General features: G+C 47.4%; 1 protein-coding gene across 2 annotated transcripts; it reads right to left on the bottom strand.

Annotated features, from left to right (window-relative positions):
* Positions 1–1,943: 1,943 nt before the first annotated feature.
* Positions 1,944–14,386, bottom strand: LOC101063965 (Golgi apparatus protein 1-like). 2 transcript variants are annotated; one of them, XM_011609846.2, is made up of 27 exons: positions 14,024–14,386; positions 12,162–12,191; positions 10,930–11,016; positions 10,635–10,850; positions 10,208–10,411; positions 9,992–10,063; positions 9,675–9,861; positions 9,081–9,295; positions 8,736–8,857; positions 8,442–8,543; positions 8,216–8,369; positions 8,075–8,092; positions 7,437–7,574; positions 7,234–7,320; positions 7,100–7,162; positions 6,880–6,993; positions 6,693–6,781; positions 6,493–6,610; positions 5,966–6,058; positions 5,757–5,894; positions 5,546–5,669; positions 5,326–5,468; positions 5,127–5,228; positions 4,918–5,025; positions 4,705–4,825; positions 4,509–4,615; positions 1,944–4,432 (listed from the first exon to the last, which is right to left on the bottom strand). In XM_011609846.2, exons 1-27 carry the CDS (start codon positions 14,339–14,341, stop codon positions 4,265–4,267), a joined length of 3,438 nt encoding a protein of 1,145 aa, XP_011608148.1. In that variant the 5' UTR covers positions 14,342–14,386; the 3' UTR covers positions 1,944–4,264. The 2 variants fall into 2 exon arrangements, with proteins under 2 accessions (XP_011608148.1, XP_003969806.1); XM_003969757.3 differs by lacking the exon at positions 8,075–8,092 and having other exon boundaries at positions 4,265–4,432.
* Between the last annotated feature and the right edge of the window lie 1,793 nt (positions 14,387–16,179).

Below are 16,179 nucleotides of genomic sequence, written 5' to 3'. Positions count from 1 at the left end.
CTGCTTGCAGGGTTCTTTTCTGGCCTCCTCCTCCAGCTGTTTGTGTTTGCTCTCAATGTGGAAACTGTGCTCTTGGTCCAAGAGTTGCCTCTTCGTGGCCTCATCTTGTTTGTGATAAGCTCTTGGTCCAACTTTGTCAACTCTTCAGAAAGCTTCCTCTTTAACCTCTGTGTAGCAAACAGCTCCCTCTGGTGGTCATCCACAGGTCTTCCACCTGTTTGACATGGTCCTTGAGAACGTCCCATTTTCTGAGTCTCCTCATTCTTTGTGCTGCTCAGCACCTTCAGAGTGTTGTTGTGAGCGACGCTCCTCATCTGCTGTTTCTTTATAGCTGGCCTTTTACTGACCTTTTCACCTTTGTCAGCTAGAGGCACAGACTTCCTCTTCCGCCATCTTTCTCAGTTTTTCTATCGCTCCGTGTTGTTTGGGTTCCTCATTGAGAATCCAGAATTTTACAGATTTCTCTCAGATGCTGTTTCCTGCTTGTTGGCCTCCTCCAGCATCTCTTCCAGCTGTTTCTCACTCAACTGCGACGGCCACTGGACAAATCCCTTATTAAAAACCAACAATCTTTTACATTGTTCAAGCTGTGCTAAGACCAGAGACGCCACGTGACAGAGGAACAAGCGGCTTCTTCTTGCAGCCGCCATCATCTTTCCAGACACGAGAGTCTCTGACATGAAGACATGGAGACATGAATCACCTTTCGGGCAGAGTGATAAGGCGATGTCCTCTGGACGGACAATATTCATAACATACCTAAGTTCTACCAGCCAGGAACCGCCCTGAACCTTTCACATGATCGTCTGTGGAGGTGCGAGTGGTGGCGTTGCCCTTATATGGGCCTCTCCGTTCCAGATCTGCCCTTTGTACCCGCCTCAGTTAGCTGTAACTGAGCTCCCCATCTGTCTGACTTGAGCCGTCCAGAATGGTCTGCAGTTCCCTCAACAGACCCTTCAGCTCTCTGACTTCCCTCCTGTTGGTGGCGCCGTCCACACGTTCCTTTTCTCCTCCCATATTCCCTGATCCGGCTCCATCAGCAGGACTAGCTCCTTGGTCCTGGTCTCGAGCTCGGTCTGCACCATCTTGACCTCCTGGACCTTCCCCAGTTCCTGGACGTTGCTGAGTTCCCTCTGAAGCGTGGCCTTCATGGCTGTTCATGTCCGCCAACTCGTTCTGCAGCTTTGACGCCTGCTTCTCCAGCAGCGAGGTCTGAAGCTCTTCTGAAAGCGCCGCTGTGCCAGACTCTTGATTCAACAGCTCCGTTTGCTCGCTCGGCTCCTCGTTTAGCATCTCAAGCTCAGCCTGCAGCATCTGGATCTCCTGGTTCTTCACAACTGGGCCTGAAGTTCCTGGCAGCTGGCGTGTGCCTGGTCCAGCTCCTTCAGCTTTGCCCCTTTGTCAGCCACCGTTTCCTCCTTCTTTCCTCCTCCTTTCCATCCCTCCGGGGTGGAATCGTTTCTACCATCATCAACATCAAAATCCTTCAGATCTTCTGACTGAAAATTCCATCACTTGCGTTTTTTGATCTGTAAAGTCACATTAGTGCTGATATGCCGTCTTGGGCTTTTATATTTTTAAATTATTTCAGTTTGTGCTTGCGATTCTTTATCTGTCATGGTTGTAAGACATATTACAGGCCTATAATGATCAATGAGTCAAAAGAAACTAAAACAAATTGAAATCGGTTGCCAGATTAAAAAAAATAAACATTCCCCACCAAATGAAATTGCATTTATTTTAACCTATATATTGGAACAACTGGCGCATCCTATAGTAGACTACCAAAGGGCTGTTGAGCGCCTGTCCTTTAACTATTAAACTGATATTAAAAGATTTAAACAGCCTTTACACAGCTGGTTTCTAACCTACTTACACTGGTTTATGGACTTCACCTTTTCAAGTTTCAGGCAACGGAGCAAACAGACGGGTGGAGCCAAAAGTATGAAAATCTGCAGACAGTTTTTATTAAATTCACAAGTTTTCATATGTACAGCAAAAATCAAATGTCACAATAATAAATCTGTTATGTTGACGTATTGCACGGCGTACCTTAGAAACAGCACACTGATAAGATGTTTAAAACCCAAGGGAAAAACAAGAAATTCCGTTCCCCCACATGACATCAGCGGACACGGGATAACGTAAAGAGAAGATCCCACAAAAAAAAAAAAAAAACCCCAAAATTCACTGCAAAATTTGCTGCTCTAGCTAATAAACAAGCAGAAATCTGCTGCATTCTTCACATGTTCAATTGAGACCAGGAAAAGGCGAGTTTTACTTCACAAACAGAGGTTATTTGTGCCGTTAGCTCGACAGCAATGTAGCCAAATGCTTCCAAAGTAAAGTGCAAAGTAAAAGATGTCAACACGTTTCAAAATGGAGCACGAAAAAGCTCAACTGGAGCCCAAACTGTGACACTTGTAAAAGAATAAAGTTAAATTTTTAACTGGACTTTGTTTTCACGTCTGGTTGACATCAGAATATAGTTTCATGTAATTGACATTTTTATAACAATTTTTCACATCTGCTGGTAAAAGTGGCTCAGCACATTTCTACCTCGCATGCGTAACTTGAGTCAAAGTGAAAATATACATTGGATATTAATTTCCTGTCCCTCTGATCCATTTAAAATCAAACAAAGATTGGTGGTTCCAGCACATCGGACTGCTAACCTCTTATGGCGGCCCTATAGTAGGCCACGCCCACCTGCTATGCCCATCTGACCACTTGGGGGCAGCAGAACAAACTGCTGGCTGCTAAAAGGTTTACAGCACATCCAGTTAAAATGTGTTAAATTTAGCTTAGCATAAAGACGATGTCATGGACAGTGGCTACGCTGGCTAGGCTAACTCTGCTCAGAACCGCGATCGTACTTCAAACAAGAACATCTGATTTTTACACTATAGATGATCGGTTCGGCTGGTGAGGACAGTTTGACAGTCTAATATTAACTGAAAAGACAGAAACCGTCTTTGGAAAACAAAGGAAAATTAACTTAAGGTTTTGAGTTTGGCCTGAGGCTTATTCCTTTACTACGCCCCAGCAGGGGGCGGCAATGAGACACTTTGGATTCGCTTCATTTCACTGTCCATGCACGCTGCTTCAACAGTAGCCGCTACTCGACAGCCCAAAGGGCAAGTTAAGATAAGCTGAGCATAAAGATGCAAAACTAGGGCACCTGCTCTGATGTAGAAACTATTTGTGCATTTAAAAAATCTGTGCAGAAATTTCAAGGCTACTGAAGCTCCCTGTCAAATCATAATTTTGGTTGTATAATTTATTGGGGTACAAACAAGAACGACTATCATTTTTTTAAGCTCTGCAAAAAGCCATTCCCAACCATTCTATGCTAAGCTAGGCTAACTGCCACTTAGAATGCTACATATCGATTTGGAGAGCATGTTTGCTAATATCTCACCGGCAGAGAATCCACTAAAACCGACAAGCGTACGTATGTGGAGGGCGAATAAAAACCATCCTCAGTGACCTCAGTGTGAACTTTGTTGTCTGTTATGATGGTAAAGGACATGCCTGCACTCCTGTTCTCAGGGTTACAAATCCAGCCACCAGCAGCAGTCACACAAACATTAGAAAAACAAGAACCGGAAAAGCAACTTCACTTTTCCTCTGAAGTATGTCCACATGCACAAATCCGCCGCCTGCGCTTCACATTAGGAATATTAGTGTCAACGATGTTAAAGTGTGTCTGCAGCGTTAATGAAGACGTTACGATGATCGGATGTTTGTTTAAACTCGCATGCCTTTCATGTGTAAACAAAACCTCCCTACGCAGAACCAGTCTTACAATAAATGCTGGATCCGTAATGACCCCCCCCCCCCCTTAGTAAAGCCTCCGTGGGTCACGTGACCGTTCATTAAAGGCAACAAACGAGGAGAATACAAAGGAGAACCTCCAGATATCACGGTGGTCCATGTGCGATCCAGGCAGCCATTGAGAGAGAAACAACGTCCTGCTGCTCCACAAAAGTGGCGAGAAAGCTTCAGGAAAGCAACCAAACATGGACGGGCTGGCGCTCGCCCCGCCGCCGCCTCGCATCAAACCCCAAAGCAAGTCTAACGCGGTCGGGAGAAGCGGCGCGTTCTGGAAATCTTATAATGCTAATTATTCTGCAGGATGTAGTGAAGGAGGGTTCCGGATGTGTGGACTGGCGTTGGCACTGTGCAGGTCAGCTGGTTACGAGAGGAGGACGAAAAGAAGGGGAACCGCGAGTCATTGGAGAGGTTTCGCCGCGCCGCGCCTCTACCGGTCCTTCAGTTCTCTCGTCACCCGCTTGGTGAGGCGGCCGCAGATCAGACCCACCAGGAAGAGCACGCACACGCTGAGCGTGATCACCAGCAGGATGTAGTTCTTGGATGGGGAGGTCATCACCTGCACCGCCAGGTCTGAGAAGCCCTCTGCTGGCGCCACCTGCAGGCCGGACAGAGAACAGCAGGTATAACGGCGTGGAAGTAACCCCAAGGGCGGCGAAGAGGAAACCCTTTACCTTTGCTGCGTAGCTCCACATGTCGATGCGGTCCTGGAGTCGCTTCTTACACTCTGGCTGTAGCCGAACTCTCTTGTCCTGCAAGGTCTCCATCAGACACGACATCTCTGCAGAGATGAAGAAAACAACGCAGGCAAGAGCTGTAAATCTCTGTCACTCAGAACAACGGGAGGTTTCAGAACTTTAGGTGACCTACGTCGCCCTCTGCCGGGTGTGATGGCGGCGCAGTGGTGTTTGAGGTCCAGAGCGCACGCCGTATGGAGGACCGGGTCCACGAAGATGTCCGCTTTGCTCTCCTTCAGCATGTTCAGCACCTCCTGCCACACAGAACAGACGAGGACGGCGTCTCAGTCCAACTCCAACCCTCAAATTCGAGGACTCGGCGAAACAAATCGAGGGGGGAAAAAACCTTTTTGCAGGTGTCCTGTTTGAGCTTTAAGAGGTTGACTTTCAGACACTCCTCCACCTGACCCGTCTGCTCCTGCGCCGCCGCCTCCTCTGCACACAACCTGGAGATCTGCAGGAGGGAGAGGAGGAACCAGGGATGAAGGAGCCGAGAGGAATGATGCAGGAGCCCGTGATGGAGAAGTGTGTGTGTGTGTGTGTGTGTGTGTGTACCTCCTCTGAACAGTGCAGCTGCAGCTGCGGGTCCAGTCTGTAGTCGAGCGCCGACTCCTGCAGGATGACTCTGATCTGGTCTTCACAGTCAGGAGATAACCTCTGGACCAGGTCCAGCCAGAAAACACAACCAGTCGGCTCTCATCTTGATTCAACAAAAATCGGCTTTCGAATCGGCCGTTTCCGCTGGCGGACTGACCTGGTCGGCGTATTTGAGTTTGAGGCAGCCGATCACCTGACCCTCCAGCTCGCTGTCCTCGCTCGCCTTGTTCAGGATGTTCTGGCAGAACTTTGGGATGTCGGCTCGACACGCTTTCCTCAGTACCGGGTTGAGCCTGTAGTCTGGAGACGGGAGAGAGGAGGGGATCGGTGGGGTTGGACTCGGGGGGGCCCCCCTCGTCCTGCAGCTGCTCCCTCACCTGTGTTCTGCGTGATCTGCCTTTTGGTGATCATCTGCTTGCATTTGGGATCCATCAGCTCGCTGTTCTTGTTCTGCTTCAGACACTGGAGGACGGTCCTGGCGTCCGCTTCAGTGCAGAACCGCTGAGGAGCAAAGGAGCGTTTGATCAGAGAGGCCGCCCGCTGATCAGGTAGAACTCTATAGCGATACATCGGAAACCTCCGCCACACCTTGATCATCTGTTTGCAGACTCTCATCAGCTGATAGTCCAGTTCGGGGTCGCTCATTTCCACCTCCTGCAGCCTGAAGATCCGCTGGTGGCAGCGCTGACTCAGCTGCTTCTTCTGCTCCTTCAGACACTCGATCATCTGAGGAGAAAAGACGTACGGTGACGCCACAAAAGTGACGTTTGTAGCCAACGACGCCGACGCCGGCTCACCTGGGCGTTACCGAAGGCCACGTTGGGACAGAGGCGGCTGATGTCGGACTTGCAGGGATCATACAACTCTGGCTCCAGGCGGATGTCCTCGGACTGAGACGGAAGAGCGAGGGAAGGTGAGGAGGGAGAACGGAGGAGCTCAGCTCTGAGCTAACGCTAACGTGCTGTTGACATCTGACCAATCTACCAACTAAGACCACCATCCAACCTATTAGCAAAGCACTTTTTAGCAATTATTCTGATTCAATTCAGCTGGTAGTTTCACATTTTATATTGAAAAACGAGGAACCGTCAAGCAATAAAAGTCAGATGAGCCTGTCAGATTTGAAACAATTGTTAGGAACATAGTTAATTTTGATGAACGAATGTCCTGCGTTGCTGATTTCTTTACCATCTTGCATCAGATTTGGTGCTAGCAACGCGAAGCTAAACCCGCAGCAGCAATTACAACTTCTCGTAAACACGCAAGTGTAAGCCACAGCAGCGCTTTAGTGTTGCCACGGATACGCCAGTCGTGTGTGCACTACCATCTCCAGCTCCTCCACCCGCAGCTGTTTGCGACACTTGAGCGACACCCGCTGCTCCTTGGCGTCCTGCAGCGTGTCGTTCCTCACGGTGGTGCTGAGGCAGATGACGACGTCCACCCTGCAGACGGACAGCGTTAAATCACATCATCTGCACGCGAGAAAATGATGTCGCGAGAGATCCTCTTCCGACGGACACCGACTTTTTCTTGATGTTGGGACACAAGCGGAGGACGTCCTCCTTGCACGCCATCTTGAACTTGTAGGAGAACCTGAAGTCTTTCATTTGAATCTGGACGTAGAGCAGATGGCATCTTAGGGGTTTAAAACTAAATTTGGACACTGACAAACAGAATCATTATTAATAATAATACAGCTGCAAACACCGACCAGCTGGAAGTGTGTGACGCCCACTGAACACTTGTCATTCATCTCCTTCTGGTGTTTATTCTGAACCAAACACTCCATCAGGTCACCTGTGTCGATCTGGTTATCAGCTACATCCTACACACACACACACACACACACACACACACACACACACGCACACACACACACGGGTCAAACACCCGATTTTCAGGACCTGCTTCATGAGAGCCGGTTCACTCACGTGACAGTGGGCCTGGATGATGGGCTCACAGGCCCGGACCAGGAGAGCGTCAATCTGGATGTCCTGTGCCAGACAGTGAGACAGGAAGCTGAACGACTGAGCGGCTGGAGCGAACCTTAAATCTTGGTGCGTACCTCTGACTCCAGCTCGGTCAGGTTACCCACGACCTCCCTGCAGGCAGAGCCCAGGTCCTCCAAGTGGTCCTGGAGGCAATCCAGCTCCTGAAGAGCAGGTCAGATCAGCATGAGAGGCCAGAAATAAGAGGTGGGATGATGTCATAGAGTGGCCGTGTGATCCCCACCAGGAGGCAAACAATGTTCCGGGTGTGGTGTCTCACCTGTCCAGTGTCCGTCTTCTCGCTGCACCACTTGCCGAGGTCCGTCATGCAGCGTTTCTGCAGTTCAGGGTCCAACTTCACGTCCAGCGCCCTTTGGTGGAGAATCCTCTGCACCTCCATTTTACAGTCCCGAGATAACTACAAACACACAAGCTCACTGTCACAAGACTTCAGAAGTTGTTTTTAAACAGGAAGTCCAGAAAAGAACCCCTCATGTCTTATTGGTGCTGGCCAGCCTGTCGTGGACCCCACACAGATCAATCATCAGAATTATCTTTGATGTTGGGTGATTTTCTGCCCCCGTACAGACACAACATCCCCTCAGACGCACAGATTCAAACTGTTGCATTTCCCTCACCGATGACAGGAAACGCGGCCACGTGCACGCTCCCGCACCAAATTCCATGGTGATTAAACAGGTTAAACGTGATATCAAAACTTCATTTGTCAGATGATTTTTTTCTTTCAGGAACAGGAGCCATGAAGCTTTTATGCCCGTCTACTAGGTAAACATGGAGAGCAGATAGGTAACCAGTAATTATCAGGCTCATGTCATCCCTGAGGCCACTTCTATACTTAAAGATCTGATTGCTTCCCCCTTCACCAGGATTAATTAAGGTTGAGCAGGTTAGTCTTACCTCCTCCTCTTCATTTACCTGGTGAATTAAAAATATCAAAGTTACACCTGCAGTTCATTGCCCACAGAAGAAACATCCTAATCCCACAGAACATCCTGCAAGCTGCTGACAAAGATCAGGACGCCATTGAAGGTTTCCTACCCGACGCCCCTGCTCCTCGGTCCGGTAGGCGTGGCGGTACAGGCAGGAGAAGACGGCACCCGGCGGCATCAGCTCGCTGGTCTCGTTCCAGCCGTGCGTGTGACACAACCGAGCGGCATCGTCCTGACACTTCTTATACAGGACAGGGTCCAGCCTGGGGCACAGTGAAACAGTTCAGTAACGCACACGATCCAATCATGTGACTTAGAGAGGAGATCACACCCACTTCCAGTCTCTGGATATGAAATACTGGAGCTCCAGCAGTCGGTGTTCACATTCCTCCACCATCTTTTCTGTGTACAGATGCTCCATCAGGCATGACAGGATCCTACGCACACACACACACACACACACACACACACGCGCGCACACAGATTAGTCATCACTCCTGATTCCCCAGCTCATTGAGCCAATCAGGTTTGAGCACGAGGAGGATAATAATATGGTGTAATATACACCAAATATCAGCTGAATGTTGATGAGGACAGTGTGTGTGTGCGTGCGTGTGTGTGTGTCTCACATGGGGTCTCCATTGCGGATGTGTTTGCAGGCAGTCTGAATGACGGACTCGCAGGCCTCGTTGAGCGCTCGGTCGATGCGGTAATCTGAGCCCAGGTCAGCTGACTGGATCAGCGTCTGCAGCTGGGAGAAACATTTAGAGAAAAACCAAAATATTACTATCAGCCCATAAACGTGCGGATCATCCTCCTTTGGGAGGCTCCGGTGGATCAGATTGGGCTGCACCTCGGGGCTGGACTGCAGACCGGCATAAATAAGGAGAAGGCGGTCAGAGCTGCAGCCTCCCGGGTTATTGAGCAACTTCCTGAAGTGATGAGTTCTGCGTTACTGCAGCTGTGATGCTTACGGCGCTCTGGCAGACGCCCTCGATGGCGGTGCTGCGGTCGCGGCCGATCCTCATCAGGCAGTGCAACGTGCGGCCTTTGCGGTGCAGGCCGGAGCAGTGGGTCTCGATCTCTGCCCGGCAGTGCAGCACGATCTCAGGACTCAGGGAGAAATCCTCCATCAGCATCCGTCGGTAGTCCAGCATCTCGCCCTGGCACTCGCCGCTGACCGAACGCCCTGCCGGCAAAACAAGGTTTTCACACTGAGAAGAGCAACATTTGTGTTTTGTGGGGTTTTGTGTGCCGCATGCATGTAAGAGGAGTCAATGAGTTCATCTAACCCCCCAGCAGGGGGCGATCAAACTGTTGTGATTGCAAGTATGGACGCTACAGATTTTCAAATACATTTTTTTCTGTACTTCTTCAGACAGTCCTGTGGGGAACATCTGGCTGGTTACCGGCTGCATTAGCTCTAGCTGTTAGCCCCCTCTGTCGGTTGTTGCTAGGTTGCATCAGTGAAGAATACATAACAACTAGGATAGAGCACCATTCAGCATGCTGTAGCACCCAGTTTAACCCACTCAAGCGTGACTGTATAACGATGGGGGGTTCCTCACCGCGGTGCACAGCCGCCTCCAGACACAACAGCAGGTACGAGAGTCGGGCCTCTCGGGCTCGTGGCAGGCTGGTGTCCAGGCTGCAGCGCTGCTTCCTCAGGTCCAGTTTACAGGCCTTGGCCAGGGAGTAACTGACTCTGTAGTCCTGGGAGATGAGCTTCTGGCGGACTGTCAGAGCATCACGGCACTGCGGATGGAATCCCATCATGCATCGCTCATCAACGCTAGGCCACGTTAATGCGCTCCAAAGAATATCAGTAGCTGTTTAACAGCTCCTTGAATCTGTAATAAATTCCTTTTTGACTGTCTTTCATTACCTTTTCTGACATGGCCTCTTCAAACTTGTGATTGAACAGACACTTGTAAACTTTCCCCTCTCCTGCTTGAATCTGCAAAGACGAGAAGCCAAAAATTCACTTAAGAGTCACAGCTGCATCCATGTGCACTAAACGTACGTCGCTGCATGCGTCACTAAAATTCTACTGGAATTTGCTGGGGAATTTAGCCAGTAATCTCTCAGCAGGGGGTCTCACGTTCTGGCAGAACCTCTCACGGTCGTCTCGGCAGGAAAAGTATAGATGGCGGTCCAGGTGGAAGTCGTCCGACGACAGCTCGGCCACCCTCAGGATGGCCTTCTGACACTCGTCTTTGATTGTCCGCACGCGATCCGGCTGCTCCGCCTCCTTCACCAGCGCCTTCTCAAGACAGGAGATTACCTCACCTTGCGAGTGGATGTCCTGGACAACAACCCCCCCCAGAAAATACAAAATGCAACCGTCAGCGAAGACCACGTCAAAAATGGCGACATCTAATTTTAATCTCATTTTGTCATTTTTACAATATCTTCAGTGATTTAGTTTGCTATTGGAAACATTTGCACCTCCCGGACGGACCTGTGAACATCTTTTGTTCATAAACTTCCAGGAAAAGGGGCAGAAATTTATCTCGTCCACTTCCCACCTTGTGTCCGACGTTGATGCTGCCACAGTGCAGGTTGTTGACATCTTCTTTACATTTGTCCATGAAGCCACAGATCAGCCTGTAGTCGCTGAAGATGATGCTGGTCATCTTGGTGATGTACTGGTTGCACTGGTACTCGCTGATGTTGCCACGGTGATCCACCAGACAGGACACCAGGTAGCCCCTCCCCCGCTCCTCGTCGTTGCACTCCTTTATCTGCAGGCATGTTTGAGCACATACTGAAGGTGCGCTGGCGCTCATTTGTTTTGTCTTTGCAGGAAAAGTGCAGCCCCACCTCAGCGATGGTGCTCTTGCAGACCTCCGTGGCCACAGACTCGAACTTTGGATCTGTGGTCAGATTGAGTTTGTAGTTCCACAGCAGCTGAAGGAGACAACAACACATTATCGCTCCCTTTATAAATCACGATTATAAATCTTGAGTTTTCGAGACCTTAAGGGAATTTTGCCTCTTAAAATATTATCTTAAGCTACTTTTACCGTTATTTAAAATAAATCACCTGACATTCTGTCAATATTTAGTCAGAGTAATGAGACTCATCCCCCTGAGGTTGTTAAAGGATCTGGACCAAAGTACAAGAATCTTAACACATACAGCAAATCTGTTTTTCAGGCCATGTTGCCCAGTTTAACCACGCACGGTGGCGCTAAAATAAAATACGGGTCTCCGTCTGTGGAGACACAGCTGCAGGCTCTGCTGCAAGTCATGGAAATTAGCTTAATGCGGGAGAAAAACGACGCGTCAGCATTCTGAAAGCCCCTCCGTCATTCTCTTTAGACCATCGCAGGCCACGGTTGGGTCTTCACGCGGCGCAACAGAAAATCTCTCTTTGTCTTTTTTAATCTATGAGTTTATTGTTACCGTGCCAACAAGGCTCCAGCTGCAGCAGCTACAGATAACAGCCCCTGACAGCCGGACCGCCCCGAAAACACCAATTCATTCAGTCTGTGTGGCAGAGATTTTAATTGCAGCGGTAATTTCCTGCGCCGTGATAAAGACGGCACAAGTGGTCGATTAACCTCGTGACTTGTCTGCAGTTAACTGCCGTGAGCGCAGGAGGTTCGTCATCCAGGAGACAGCCCGAAGAGCTGCAGGAAGCTGAATTTCAACATCAGCAGCTTTGACAGATGTTCCAGATGATTGATCCTCAAACTGGGAAAGAACCAGCTGAAGACACAACACTGATGATGCTGAATACACTGCAACAATTGATCTGATTTAAGTCCTGCTTGGATATTGTTTTTCATAGTTCCTTTAAATTCAATCTCAACTGTTGACATCATTACTCAGAATAAAAGCCAGTACTGGTCCAGGTCTGCAGTCCCAGGCCCGTGTGGGAAGAGAAATAAATTCAACAAGGATGTCAGCACAGCTGGCTAATACGGACATATATTGTAGTGCGAACAAGTCCTGTTGAACAGACTGTACAACAATTACAGCCTATAATAACCAGAGAAGCTTTGGTCTCGGAATTGACCCCTCAAATGTGTTTCAGGGCGAATACTCACATGGTTACAGTCAGGGGCGATTTCAGTTTCCTGCAGAGACAGAAACAAGGCAGTAAATTAAGCATCAGATAGATGCCCACAGACCAGGAAGAGAATCAGCAATGTGGCTTTTTATGTGTCCCACTATTTTACCCCAAACTGGGTCCTGAAATGTGTTTTTTGCAGTGATAGCAAAAAAACTACTCTATTAAACTAAACTGTTCTGTTCCAATCAACAAATTAGCCCTGCCCCCTTCCTCAGTTCAAGTACTAAGAATTTATTTTAACCTCATCAATCTGACATCGTCCTTAAGCACGGATGCCTTAAAATTAAATTGAAACGAAAATGAGTAAAATGTTGAGAGCGAAAACAGAAGCTGCTTTCTGTCATATCTGCACAACGGTGTTGCGACTTCCTGTTCAGCATGTCTGTGAGTGTGTGTGGGTGTGTGTGTATCTTTGGAGAAGAGGCAGATTTATGAGTCATTTACCTCTTCAGGAGGCCACAGCTGTTATCATGTTGAAGCGATGTAATTATCTCAGTAAAGAGGGCATCACTCAAATAGCCTTTGTGTGTGTGTGTGTGTGTGTGTGTGTGTGTTTGACAGCAGCTTGGCAGTGGACAGTGAGGGGGTGCCATCATGGCAGAGCAGGGGTGCTGATGTAAAGGAAACAAACTCGGCAGGTTTCTTATTTTGATGCCCAAACCGGACATTTAATGTAGTTTAACTGGCAGCATCTGACGCAGCGAACATCTTTGATAACAGATCCAGAACCCAATCGAGTGTGTGAGGAAAGTGCAGAAATGAAACTGGACCAAAATCTTGCTGAAGGAAGGAGACAACACTGCGAAACAGAATGTCCCAGTTCAGGGCGGCAGCTAATTATCTCAATTAGCAGTTTGGCCTCGAAACACTGTGACAAACCAAATGTCAGAAAATGATCGTTACGAGCTCATGAAGCAGAGTCAACGGATACAGTTGATTAAATTTAAAATGTCTTTTCTCTTTTAACAGTATTTCTCTGCTCTTTTCATTTTTTTCCATCTTTTATTAGGTTTGCTGAGGTTGTGTAAATATTTAAACAGAACATCCGGCTCTATACTCTGCTCGGGCTTCAGTCTTTAAACCACTGAAGTACTAAAGCAAAAACTAATGATTTTCTTTTAGTGAATGTTCTGTTTATTCCTTCCTAGGGTCTGCCTCCAAACACTCAGTGTGTGTAATGGGTCAATTCAACCAGGTTTTCCTCCCAATTTCAACTTTAATCTCATTTGTTATCCGGCCAAATGACTGACATGCTATTATTTGTCAGCTTTAACTTTAACCTCTGTCGGTCACGTGACGGTTGGGAACCTGACGGAGGTTTATGGTTCCTTTCCTGCAGCATTGTTAAGCAGCAACAAAACCATCAAACTGCTCTTAACTGGGCCCGTCAGGTGATGCTGGGGGGGGAGGTCAAGCCTCCAGAGACATTCTTTCAGAGACCAAACCAATAAATATAACAGACCTTTTTTATTTTTCTCTGGTTGTTTGTGGAAACATGAAATCTGTTCGTGATTAAAGATCAATTTTTAAAGTCTGACAGTATTTATTATAAACCTCACACATTTAAAACCGAACTTTGATGAGCTCTGATTGTTAAAAATTATATTTGTTTTTTATTAACATTTTTTTTTTTTTACATTCTAGTCATTGTAATTAGGTTGGGGGGGGGATTAGTCGGGGAGAACAATTAGAACGCGTGTGCGTGTTGTCGCAGGTTCACCTCGTCTTTTCTACCGGTGTGGATCCGAACCCCCCCGGCCGACACACCCAGCATATGCCCACCACCCCCTCTCTGCACCGGGGTAACCCTGTCCGGCTGTGCCGGTGGTGTCTTACCTCTCTGCGGTCCTGCAGACACTCCAGCACGGCCAGGTTGTTAGCCCAGGTGTGTTTCGGGCAGAGGCGGGTCAGGTCCTCCCGGCAGGCCTCCTCCTCCGACAGCTTCCAGCCGGTCGCCCTTCGAGGCTGTGAGGCCCCAGCGGCGGCAGCGACAGCAGGTGCATCTTTAACGGGGGGTTCTCCGGGTCTAAGGACGGGCACATTGGGCAGGTCGGCCGGTCGGCTGGCTGCTTTAGAGCCGAGCAATGAACCGAAGCTGAAGAGACACAGTAACGTTAATACGAGCAGCAACCGAGTGCGAATGTACGCCGCCATCTTCACACCACTGTCAAGTTAGTGGCACCACTTCCTGTCGTGGACTTCACAATAAAAGGCTGCGTGCCCTCAAATGACTAGGACTTCCGGTGAGGGAGGATGTGAAAGCATTTAATTTAGTTTTGCATTTTTGTTTTCATTACAACATAAATTTAATTTCCGTCTCTCGGCCTTGGTGTTTCTTTATCAGTTGCATGTCGGTCATTTCATACATTTGAAATACGTTCTGGAGGTTGTGGAACTGACACACTGACACACTGACAACTCAGATGACGTACTGAAATGATGTTTACTGATCAGAAGTGACACCAACACAACAACAGTTCGTGTTTGCAACACAAGCACCAATTCTGGTGAGGTATATAACGCACAAGGAAGGCCACTGTCTGGCGTCGACCGTGTACGGTGCCAGCCAGTCTGTCCTTCACTATCTTCACTAAGAAGATGCTAACCTTGGATACAACAATCATCTAGCCTGTGTGTCCCCTCAGCATTGCTTTGTCTATGGAAAGAAAGGGAAACAAGATATGGTCACTGAGAGCTCAGAAGCAACTTCCGGACTGAGTGAGAGTAAAGGTCACACTATAGGACAACTTAGGAGAAGTAGTAACTTTTCCTTCACACAAACATTTTTTTGAAGGTAGATGTAGATTTTGAACAATCACAAGAAAATCAGAAAATTCTGAAAATTTGAGCCCAAGATGTGCTCATTTTTTGATAGTTTTAGACTAAAAATAATCCGTAGAAAGCAGCAAATTCAATGATCGTTTTGCTTTTATAACGTGTGGAGAATAAACTGTCATTGTGTTGCATGTTTTCCCATTGATGTGGATACTTATGATTACATTAGTTAAATGGGGGGCATAATGGTAATAAAGTTTCAAAGTTTTCAATAATAAAGTTTCAATATAATGACAAAAACATAAACATAAACCATAGTAAAAGTAAACCCGTAAAAACAGCTATTATGTGTGCACGCACGTGCGTGCCTGTGTGGATGGAGCAGCTGAATGGGACCAAGAAGAGCAATAAATCCTCCCAGTTTAGAGCAGACAGCAGCTGGGAGGCTTTTTCTGGCTCATCACCACCGACACTTTCCTGCAGAATTCACACACCAATAAACCCCAAACCCTTTTATTTTCTATTTACTTTAACAGTTCAATTTAAATTGTTAGTGAGTCACTATCCAACAAGAGGGTTTCAAATGTGTCTGTCATCAGACTCGGAATGAAAAACATTCAAACAAAAACAAAGGAAGAAAAACATCCCGACTTTTTCAAATTATCAGCCTTCACCTTATCTAAAATGTCAAATGACAAATCATCTTCACCACAATGTTATTCTTCTAGATTTCTAACTATTATATAAATATAATTATACTTGAAGGTTGAATAATACTGTTATGACATTAATATTTTTTATTTTGTCAGTTTAACATGGTAGCAGTTGGCAACCAAACAATGAAATTAGAATTTCAGAGTCCTCTTTAAGATAGTAAAGATTTTGTTCAAAGATTGTTCAAACATTTATCCTTGTCCTTATCCTAAAACCTGTTGACGTCTACCTGTTGGAGTTGAACATAAGCAACATTTCACATTGCATTTCTTGCATCCTAAAAAAAAAAAAGATTGAAGTAGAATTTATATATTTTTTCAATACAATAATAATGACAATCATCTCAAGGGTTACTTGCAGGAGGACGCAGAAGCCCTGATCAGCACCACTCTGGTGGTTTCATTGTGGCTGATTAGCTGATCCTTCAACCAAACCAAATTTAGTCAAACACACAGCAGCCTTAATTGGATTGAAGCTGTTTCCTGGCCCTAAATCATCTCAAG

The sequence above is a fragment of the Takifugu rubripes genome, chromosome 13 (assembly GCF_901000725.2).
Source record: "Takifugu rubripes chromosome 13, fTakRub1.2, whole genome shotgun sequence".
Classification (NCBI taxonomy): Eukaryota; Metazoa; Chordata; class Actinopteri; order Tetraodontiformes; family Tetraodontidae; genus Takifugu; species Takifugu rubripes.
Note: the sequence above shows the minus strand (reverse complement) of the source record. Positions and strands in the feature narration are given on the sequence as shown.